Source organism: Lolium perenne, chromosome 3 (assembly GCF_019359855.2).
Source record: "Lolium perenne isolate Kyuss_39 chromosome 3, Kyuss_2.0, whole genome shotgun sequence".
Taxonomy (NCBI): domain Eukaryota; kingdom Viridiplantae; phylum Streptophyta; class Magnoliopsida; order Poales; family Poaceae; genus Lolium; species Lolium perenne.
Window position 1 is genome coordinate 263,564,580 of NC_067246.2, and position 11,140 is coordinate 263,575,719.

At 44.5% G+C, this 11,140-nt stretch overlaps 2 protein-coding genes across 3 annotated transcripts; both read left to right on the forward strand.

Moving 5' to 3' along the window:
• Positions 1-2,905: 2,905 nt before the first annotated feature.
• LOC127344121 (protein MICRORCHIDIA 6) lies at positions 2,906-7,472 on the forward strand. Of its 2 annotated transcripts, XM_051370340.2 has the most exons (18): positions 2,906-2,991; positions 3,135-3,500; positions 3,603-3,677; positions 3,774-3,808; positions 3,908-3,986; positions 4,100-4,189; positions 4,290-4,365; positions 4,465-4,543; positions 4,638-4,772; positions 5,060-5,158; positions 5,261-5,362; positions 5,433-5,582; positions 5,695-5,787; positions 5,926-6,089; positions 6,191-6,602; positions 6,812-6,888; positions 6,963-7,005; positions 7,107-7,472. In XM_051370340.2, the coding sequence occupies exons 2-18, from the start codon at positions 3,176-3,178 to the stop codon at positions 7,209-7,211; spliced, it is 2,139 nt and encodes a 712-aa protein (XP_051226300.1). In that variant the 5' UTR covers positions 2,906-2,991; positions 3,135-3,175; the 3' UTR covers positions 7,212-7,472. The 2 variants fall into 2 exon arrangements, with proteins under 2 accessions (XP_051226300.1, XP_071684570.1); XM_071828469.1 differs by lacking the exon at positions 2,906-2,991 and having other exon boundaries at positions 3,020-3,500.
• Positions 7,473-9,738: 2,266 nt separating this feature from the next.
• On the forward strand, positions 9,739-11,140 carry LOC127344122 (uncharacterized). The gene has a single exon (XM_051370341.1). The coding sequence runs from the start codon at positions 9,919-9,921 to the stop codon at positions 10,900-10,902; it is 984 nt and encodes a 327-aa protein (XP_051226301.1). The 5' UTR covers positions 9,739-9,918; the 3' UTR covers positions 10,903-11,140.

Genomic DNA, 11,140 nt, shown 5'->3' on the forward strand with positions numbered 1-11,140 from the left:
CAAAAGCGCCGGATTAGTCGTTTTGGGGACATCTGGATCGAAACCGCATTTGGGGGGGGGGGGGGGGCACCCGTTACTAGCCGCGTCCCCCAAACGTGACCTCCAAACGAAAAGCAAGTGTAAAAATCGTGTCCAGCGTTCCTGATAGAGCCTCTATACACAGGGGATAGGCTAGCGACGCTGGACAATATTTGGGACACGTTCGGACCGAAGCGTCCTTTGGAGCGCGCGACTGGGACGATTTTTTATCCGGCGTCCAGGACGCGGCTGAAGATGCTCTAAGTCTTGTCGATCACGTCCGATCTGGAGTTTGGTATGCTCAGTCCTCTTATTTCTAGTCCGACTCTACCTTTCATATCGTGTCTATAGAACATTAGAACCGATATATACGAGTCCTTTTCATATGAGGTTTCCAACTTTACATTGTATGGTTTCTATTTGTCTGGTTATGTATCCTAATCTATGGTGGGTTATGCTGTCCCAACTCCTAGAGGAGAGAGAGGAACGGTAGCAAATTAATAAGAAAGCCTTATCCTAAAAGCACTCTGATAGTTCAGATTTTAACCTGGTGTCATCAGTTGGAGTCGGACTGTACATGGTCCATTGTATTCCTGGACTCTGTTTGGACCAGACCCTAAAGGCTCATGGGTCTCTTGGCATATAAATATGTGATTAAGGATTAATTGTACTGCTACCTTAGGATTGCAGAACTCCAGGTGCTAGGGTTTTGGCACTGTCATCAAGGGCAGACAGCAAAAGCTTCTGAAGTTGAAGCAACTTGCAGCAGAAGTTATTGAGGAATTAAGAGGCTCTTCAATTGCAGAATACCAACCCTTGAAATCGCTTGATCTGATCCAAGATGAGCACCCCGAGAGTGGATAGGCAAGAAGAGAAAAGCAACTCGACTTGTGAAACCAGGGGCATACGTAAGTATCATCAGCTTCTAGTGCATCTGTGCTTTACTATCTCCATGTTCTTACATGAATATACAATTCAAAGGCTCCCCTATTGGAATTGTTTTCGCTGCTTTTTGTTGTTGTTGGTGTTTATACATCACCTTCTTTTAAAAAATTGTATCCATATATACTACTCTCTCCGTTCCTTTCTATAGTGTCTATAGATTTTTGGTATTTATTTCAGAATATAAGGTTGTAGCTTGGCTTTTTTTCAATTACCGCCTCTCACGTTTAGCTCCCACACAATATGCGTAAGAAAAAATCTATACAAAATTGGAAACAATTAATTGAGATTCCTAATGCATGGCCCAATGATTTCTTAAAATTAGGCAGCAATGTTTTATTTTCCTTGATTAAACTTGGCTGCACATATATGGAGAATCAACAAGAGAGATTTGTGGGATTTATTATGGTAAGTTAGGAAAATATTCCCAAAAAAAACTATAGGCACTGTAGAATGGAACAGAGGGAATAGAACTTTGTTCAACTCACAAGTATTTCATAGTATTTTTTAAGGATCATAACCTATTTGACCGATTCATACATCATCATCAACGCAAGGTGTTAAAAAGAGGTGCTTAGGAAAACAATATGTTTCCCATAAGCACTGTATTTTACATGGCAGATACTTAATAAGTCATCTCTGCCAAAATAACCACTCTTGCTTAAGATAAGGACCGATTTATTTTTATAAGAACTTTTCTAGGCATGCACGTTCCATTAGAGATGGTCGTATATGTTTCTACGGCAATCAAATAGAAAACCTTTTCAATTTAGAACAATTCAATATGGAATAAATTAGGTCTTTACGTCTTGGAAACCTTACAAAATAGAACACTTGGTGGGTGTGATTGTATCTAGAATTGTTATGTTAATTAAATTATGATCTGAATTGTAATCCTTATACTCGTGCATAAATCTAGGCATCTCCAGGCCACCAGTATTCGGGCAGGGCCAAAAGCCCAGGCCCGGCCTAGTTAAAAATCTTGAAAGTCTGGCGGGCGGGGCCGCTTTGTTAAATCCCTAACCTGCACTACTCAGACCTAGCCTAGGCCGACCGTCGGACCAGGCTTTGGATCGGTCTATCTATACCCAACTATGCCCGTGCATATAAATTGTGTAAGGAGAAATTGTTTAATTAAGTTTTCTATTTTGTGGACGTCATTGTGCATGTGTTATCTTTGACCATGTCACAACAAAACCAGTAGTGTTTGTCCATAATGTGTTGCAACAATCAACAAAAATTTAATAGGTAATATTTTTAATACAAAACTATATATGTAATACTCCCTTCGTCCCACGAAGGTTGTCTGGGATTTATCAAAATTTAGAAATAGAGTATTATTCATAAAAATCATCCATAACATGAAAAAATTCTATAAGAAGAACCTCCCTCCATTAACTTGTTGAGTGTTTAAAATTACATTTTTTCACTATTGTATTAACTTTGTTTTTCCTCCATCGGCTTAATTTATATGTCCATAAGTTCGAAAGAAAAAAAATCAATATATCACTTTTTGTGGCATTCGTTGTGACATGAAAAGTTAAAAAGGCAATAATGTATAACTAAATCCAACATTAATTATCATGGATGCAAATAGGAAACTAAAACGAACAATTACATTTTTTTAGAAAGACATCAAATTTGGTAATATTGGGAGGAAAATAAGTTTATGAGATCTGGTCCAAACAATACGGGAAATAATTCTCTAGAAAGAACTTCTTAGGAGAAAATTTGTTTAGAGATTTGTTTGTTGTTCCTATCTATTTGTTAGAGATCTTGAAGGAGTTTTCCTAGCATTATCCTTTTGGAAAACAAAAAAGAAGAAAGGATAACTACCAACACCAAATCTGAACTTCTCTCCCAAGAAAATAGGCAAAGGAATAGGTAAGTATAGATAGATCCGTTTCCTTCTAGGAGTCCAAAACCAACTCCAACACAAATCAGATTCCCTCACCATCTATTTAAGGACACCCAAGAGGGGAAGACACACTTTTGTTTGACTACCTGGTTCTTGAAAGAACCTAAAATTAGGTTAGAACTTTGCTTGGTGGATCCTTTCAGATTCCACCATTTAACCCTCAAAATCATTAGGTCTTCTTGTTCTTTTATGTTGTTTTTCCATCTCCAATCTCTTGGTATCGCTAACCGATCCATCGTGTCACTCATGTGTACAGGAACCGCCACACCAGCCAGAGACGACGGACACCGCACCGCCATGGACACGCGGCGAGACATCAAGCCCTTCTTGCCCTCGATCGCCAGCCAGCGAGGCGTGCCCGGTTTTAGCATCTGCCAGGCGGCGCCGACGCCGTTGGGGCGCAGCGCGCGAGTCGCGGCACCGCAGCAGGCCGCCTGCGTGCTGAATCGAGCCTCGTCCGAGGTGCCGGAAGACGGCCGGAGTTGCGGCCGTGAGAGGGTCGGGCCCGAGGGCGTCACGAGCTATCGTCCCGCTCCCGTCTCCGCCGTGCAGATTAGCAGGAAGTTCTGGAGCGCCGGCGACTACGAAGCATCCAGCGAGAAGCCCGCGCAACCGCCTCGAAGTACGCAAGAATTTGCCTAATGACTTTTTTGCCTGCCGATTCTGCTGGCTGAATTTGCTTGATTCTTACCCTGGTTTTTGCCTTCAATTTACTACTCGGCAGATGTGGGAAATCGCATGTGCGTCCATCCCAAATTCCTCCACTCGAATGCGACCTCGCATAAATGGCCTTTCGGAGGTAAGCGGTTACGTGGTTGCCGTAATTTCTTCTTGCTGCCATGAGAAACTGCTTAATCCTTCGCGTCTTTACACTTCCTTTTCGCCTACTTTGCAGCCCTGGCAGAGTTACTCGATAATGCGGTCGACGAGGTAAAAACCAACAACTTTCAGTCACATTTCAGGGATGCATTGCAGCACCGTTTGGAGTTATGGTCGTATATCTGACTGAAACTTTTTGATGCGAAACAGATAAAAACTGGTGCTACTAGAATCGTGGTAGACAAAATCGTTGACAAGCGGAACGGGTCGCCAGCTTTACTTGTTCAAGGTTCTGATTGCTATTACCCATGTTGCTGTTTCTTCTTTTGTTTCAGCACGAGAAATGACATGCAGCACAATCTTATGAGATTTCTTACAAAACTGTATTTGCTTGTCTTAAAGATGACGGTGGAGGCATGGATCCTGACTCCATGAGGTGTTGCATGAGCTTCGGGTTTTCTGATAAGCAATCAGGAACTTCAATTGGACAATGTATGTGCCAGTGTGTCACCAACTTAGTTTCACATATTCTTTATCGTGTACCCCAAAGTACATTCTGTCTAATATATATTGGCGTTTGACTATTTGACAGATGGCAACGGATTCAAGACTAGCACAATGCGGCTAGGGGCAGATGCTATCGTCTTCAGTCGCTGCATGAAGAGCAGGTCTCGACTCGCTTCTAATTTGTTTCGTCGGTCTAACAACATGTTATCTTTCTAATTTACTTTATGTTGAATTAACACCAAACTACTTCTGGTTTCCAGCGGACCTACACAATCAGTTGGTCTTCTCTCTTACACTTTCTTGGCGGAAACGGGTCAAAAGGATGTCGTAGTTCCTGTGGTATGCTATGTGAACTGTTGTTTCCTTTGGCAGACCACTGATGGAAATTGTATTGTACTTTGATGATTCTGATGACATGTGTTGCTATCGTTAGGTCGACTACAAGTACAATTTATTGACAGGGGAAGCTATACCAGATGGGCGACATGGCGCACATCAGTTCCGCTCAAATCTTTCAGTGATGTTAAAATGGTCCCCTTTTGCAACAGAAGAAGAGCTTATGGAAAACGTAAGTTAGATCTGCTTCCTATAGATACTGTCTTTACATCACACCCTTGAAAGAAGACAGTAGTCTTACCATTTTCTGCAAAAGTTAGACCTTTCAAAGGCATTAGAATCATCTGCTTGTCTTTGAGACAAGTATCACCATTTAGATGTAGCAATTAGTTGCCAAGGTGTGAAACCATCAAGCTCAATCAAAAATTATATATTGTATGTTTCATTTTAGTAGTTACTACTAGCTTATTGCTAATTCAGTAGACTAATGATTGTTTTACTTGTATGGTTGAGGAACAGTTCAGTGACATTGGTCCACATGGCACAAAGATTATAGTGTTCAATCTGTGGTCTAATGACAATGGTGTTCTCGAGCTCGATTTTGACTCCAGGGAGGAAGTAAGCATCAGCTGCTTATATATTTCTTCAACTACTTTGTGTAATTGTTCGACTTGTTGAAGTAGCATTCATAATAATGAAATTTTATTTTCCTTTAACCAGGATATTATGATTAGTGGTGCGCCAAATCCGGCAGAAACAAAAAATGATGTCAAGAGAATGAACGAAAACCATATGGCAAATCAACTGCGCTATTCTCTTAGGGTGAGTGACACATGGCTAACCATTTATCTTCTATAACTCTTATAAAGGTTGCTGAATTAGCGTGTTGCAGGTGTACACTTCTGTCTTATATTTGCAGTTGCCCGAGTACTTCAAGATCGTTCTTCGGGGACAAGAAGTGAAGCGCCACAGCATTGCCTCTGACCTCATATATCGGCAATGTATTAGTTATACGCCTCAACAACTCTTGAGAACAAAGGAGGTCCGTGTTTAACACAAAATTATTTTTGCGTATAATCAAATTTCTGAACTTACTCCTTTTTGCATCCACATGCTGAAACCGCAGCCTCTTACATCCACTTTGCTCCATTCAGGGTGAGGTTCTTACGAGTATCGGATTCATAAAAGGTGCCCCAACAATCAGTGTGCATGGATTTAATATCTACTACAGGAATCGCCTTATATTGGTGAGCCTCCCATTACCTCTGTGTTTACTTTCTTTGAGGATGGTCAATAGGCATAAATAGCAGAACAAAGCTCAACCCAGTCACATCCTTCTTATCTTAATATTACTCAACTTTGTTTGTAACATGAACGCCTTTCAGCCTTTTCATCGAGTTTTGAGTTCCGCGAGTAGTAAAGGCAGAGCCATCGTCGGGGTCCTAGAGGCGAACTTTATCAAACCTACTCATGACAAGCAGGACTTTGAGAAGTCGCAGCTCTATCAGAAGCTGATCACCCGCCTGAAAGATATGACAACTGAGTACTGGTAAGTCCTGTTTCCTTTTCTATTCCATCCAAGTTCATTACCTGGTATAGCAAGTTTGCTTCTGTTCTTTACTCGGTATGTAATGGTCCACTTGCTTATAGGGATTTGCACAGTCACCTGATTGGATACCAGAAAATGCCCCGTGCATCTTCTGTTTCCCTCACCCCTCCTGCAATGCTTCCAGAACAACACACCATCGCTGAACCATCCGGGAGCAATGCGGTTTCTTCTGCTCTCTCGGTGGCGCATGGGAGACACGGCACAAGCGATAACCCCACAAGTGCTATTCCTATAGCTTTTGCTCGTCCTCATCCATCGGTGCCTGCCAGAACCAGAGTGCCCACATCCTACTGCATGCCAGGTACACAGATTGTACAGACCGGCATGACAAGTTCGCATCATATGGCACCCAACACTGATTTAGCAGAGACAAGAAAGAGGAAAAACGAGGACGCTATTCAGATGGATTCATGCAAGAGGCAGGCTGCACACAATTTTGAGGGCAATAATCAGGTTAGTCTTGTTGCATTGTTACTGCCTTACTGCACCTTGTGCCTCAGTGGATGATCAATCTCGACAGAGATGTTCACCACCTACAACTACAATAGCAGTTGATGTAACTTAACATGTGGAGCGTGATGCATGCATCCATAATTCCACAATCATTTTCTAATGGATAATCTGAGCTTTGTATTGAGTGTAGCTGCCTTTCAATGCCACAGGTCTACCAATATATGACAGAACGAGATCTGAATGAATTTTCCCATTTGAAGCTAGAGAATGAACAGCTCCGCGAAGAGTAAGTCCGACACCAACTTTTCTCAGTTATTTCTTTCCTATATTTGAAGAACTCTAATTTTGTTTTATTTGCAGGTGCTTGGAATTCGAGATGGCCGAGAAGGAGCTTTTACTCAAGGTAATTTTGGTGGCATGACCGATGATCATCAGTTACAATAGTTCATTGCATTTTGCTCACTTAGCAGATGGAAATTCGAAAATAATTTCTTGTATGTACAGGAAGAGAAGTTAAGGCTCGAAATTCAGCAGGCGGAGGCACAATACAAGAGCTTGCTGAACGAATACATTTCGGCTACTCCCGTGAGGACACAGAGACGGCCTTGATGTGGGCCTTAGCTTTCTTCACAAACGAGGACATAGGTGCAACATTCCAAAGAGTTGGGTGTGCAAGAGTGACCTTGAAGGACGGAGCGAAACGAATTTACCCGTCACGAGGAGCGCCGTAAAGATAGATAGGTCGGACGATGTTTCATCTCCCCTGTTGTCATTTGCAGACAACATTGGGTTTTGTAATGTGTACCCGTGTATAATGTATACATGTGTTTAATTGATTGAATTTAGAGTGCGGAGTATGTTGGTAGATGATGTTTTGGATTTGCTCGCTGATGCACAGTGAACAGTGAAGTACTAAGATTACGAAAAGTACAAAGCAAAGCACCCAAACAGAAAAGGGAAGTTACAATAAAAATTCTTAAGATGCCATTTGTCTTCAACCTTGCAAACTGTGTCGCCGCTGCCGCTTCTCGCTGAGCCAGCCTGATATTGTTTGTATGCGAATGGAAACTTATCGAACAGGTAAAAAGATCTACATCCATCTCTGAGCAAGAAGAAACAATTGTTGATGAAGCTCCATGATAATCCGAAGATCCCCATCCTCGAGAACCACACCACTCTTTCACAAGCTTCTTTATGTCAGATGAGGCTGAATTTGGAGAGACTATCTGAAAAATTAAAAAGTCTATTTTTTTATAGACGACAAAACACATATATTTGCGTCTTTTACGGTCTTTTATGGACTGTAAAGTTCCACAAAGAAAAGACAATATATACAAGGTCACAGCTCTCGAGTTACCTGGGAGCAAATAGCGAACCTTGAAATTTTTCAAAACCTACGTAAACAGGCTTAAGATGCCAGTTTTCGGGAAAATTGGTGTGGATAGTCATATGAAGCAAGCAAAGGCATCATTGGGAAGATTGGGCGATTATCCGAGCAATAGGCATGCTAAATTTGCCCATGCCCCCCCGGCCCCACCACCACCACCACATAGAGTGGGCCATGTGGTGATGACCTGAGGATGTGTGGCGGATGGAGACGCATAAGCTCCTCGGCATTACGGCAATGGATCCGTAGCGTAGCAACCTAGCGTATGGCGACTCCTCTGATGTTACTTCGCGGCGGCGGAGCGCGAGCGGAGGCAACACAACATCGTTAGGTTGTGCAAGCGCTATGAAGTAGGCGTGCGAGCCAATGGGCACGCAGCTCGACGACGTTGTGCAGGTCCCTTTTTAGTTGGATCGACAGATCATGCGTTAGCCGATTGTGCATAAGTTATTGGTCAAGGTGCTCCAGGTTTTGGTCTTCTAGGTCAGAGGCCTACCTGAGAAAATGGAGGTCCTGTGCGAAATAAAATATTAAGCCCTTGATGCAACTGATGTGAATTAGGAAAACATGTTTTATAATATAAATGTATCAAGTAATTTTTGGAAGAATTACATATATCAAAAAACAATCTAAAAATTGAAAATTGCCACAATATTTTAATTAGCAGAAACGTGCCACTTTCTAGCATTTCTTCAGACAAAACCTACCAACATTCCAAATTGTCAATTGACACTGGTTGGTCATCCGATGATCGATGTTTCCCGATCATGGACAGTTGTGCCAATTGACAATGAGATCATATCATTAGATGAATGATATGATGGACGTATCCAATATAAGTATTGCAACACGAGCAAGTCATAAAGTTCATCGTTGCTATAATTATGAAAGCGTAGTAACCTACTCCTTAGACCGTGAGATCATGTCTAATCACTATGACCGGAGGCTGCCTTGACTGCATTAACCGTCACACCGTAACAAGGTGATCATAAATGTGTTCTTTGATGAAATTTTGTATATGCACATGAAGCATGGCCATGAAGGTGTGTAATTTGAGAGAACTCAATACCTGCTCCTCCTTGAGCCTGTCTCAAAGTTCACCTCACTAGCCCGAGCTGAGCTCTCGTTCCGTTCAAGTTTCACCCTTAAACTCTGAATTTATCCCCAACACCACCCTCAGCCATAAAAAACCATTCTCGCCTAAACATCTTTAGTCTGATTTTGCACTAGTTTCATCGTATTCATTAATGCTACACCAATTCATCTCTCCCCTACCTACCACATCATAGTTTCTCTCTCACTCTCTTTCTCCTTGTAGCTAAAAGTGCAGTTGCCGTCTCTCTCCAACCGTTCTTCAACTTGAACTCTAATTTTGCCAGATTAGTCAACGAGTTGTGCTTGATTTACCGTAGTTGCAGTCTGAATTTTGAATCCCCGGTTCAGTTCAACATTTTGTTATTTTGAACATGAAACAAAAAAAAATGGACAAGGTTTTGCTGGATGACATTTCAGTTTGATCTAGAAAAGTTAGGAGATTGGTGTTTGAGATATATCTGGTTTACTGGTTTCCTTTTTGCGATGTTTTGAACCGATTTTGAACTTGAAACAAAAATACAAGTGTATGTCACACGAGTTGTCTATCTGAGCTGCAATTGTACCAGATTGATCATTGAATTGGGATTGATCAAACTGGATTACTTCGGTTCGAAGTCATCCGCCGCGGGCCGCGGCCTCTTCCTCCCTCCCCGTGCTGCGTCACGATTGCCACATGACATCGTCGGACCTCCTGCGCCTGACACGCGTGCCACTGCCATCCCCATCTCATTCTCACATCGCAGAGCTTTTCCCTTCTCCGATCTGATTCCCGGCACCGGCCTTCCTCGCCGCTCACCCCTACCACACCGCCGCCGCCGCCCCGGCAAATCCCCGATGGAGCTGGCCACGCACGACCTGGCCGCGCTGGGCGCCGGCGACCTAATCCGGGTCTCCGCCACGATCCCGCGCGCCGCGCCGCGCACCTTCGCGCTGCTCACGGCCTGCCTCGTCTTCCCGCTCTCCTTCGCGGTCCTCGCGCACTCCCTCTTCACCCACCCCATCCTGCTCCGCCTCAAGGCCTCCGCCTACACCGCCGGCGCCGGGCAGTGGGTGACCCTCTTCGCCTACCAGTTCCTCTACCTCATCTTCCTCTTCACCTTCTCGCTCCTCTCCACCGCCGCCGCCGTCTTCACCGTCGCCTCGCTCTACGCCGCCAAGCCGGCCTCCATCGCCGCCTCGCTCTCGGCTCTCCCCACCATCCTCCCGCGCCTCCTCCGGACCTTCCTCTGGGTCTCGCTCCTCATGCTCGCCTACCACGCCCTCTTCGTCCTCACCCTCCTCCTCCTCCTCACCGCCTACGCGCCCGACCCCGCCCGCTCCACGCTCATGGCCCTCTCCTTCCTCTTCTTCGCCCTCCTCTTCGTCTTCGGCTTCCTCGCCGTCCACGTCTACATCTCCGCGCTCTGGCACCTCGCCAGCGTCCTCTCCGTGCTCGAGCCCGTCTGCGGCCTCGCCGCCATGTCCAAGAGCAGGCAGCTCCTCAAGGGCCGCACCCGCACCGCCGCCGTGCTCGTTGTCTCCTACTTCGCCGCCTGCGGCGTCACAGCCGGTCTCTTCCATTCAGCCGTCGTCAAGGGCCGGGGCGAGGAGGGCAGCCTCGGCCTCACCTTGCCTGTCAAGATACTTGTCGGCGCAGTGATGGTCTCGCTTCTCGTCATTGTCAATCTGCTGGGTCTCCTAGTGCAGAGCGTATTCTACTACGCCTGCAAGGCCTACCACAACCAGGAGATCGACAGGACCGCGCTCTACGAGCACCTCGGCGGATACCTTGGCGAGTATGTGCCGCTCAAGAGCAACGTCCAGATGGAGAACCTCTGAGATTGCCGCATTCATGGTGGAGAGGGTAAACTCGCTCGCCCCTTACTAGTAGCTGTGTTGTTGTTGGAACTTGCTCTAAAAGAAGAGTATCTGAGTATGGATGGTGCTACTAGGATTTACCTTTGTCTTCTCCTAGTATAATGTACTGCTCTGTTGCAATCTGTATCTAATAATAATGCGCGGTATGAACTGATCTGTTGTATGGAAAATAAAGAGAGTTATCTTTCTTTTTGCAAAA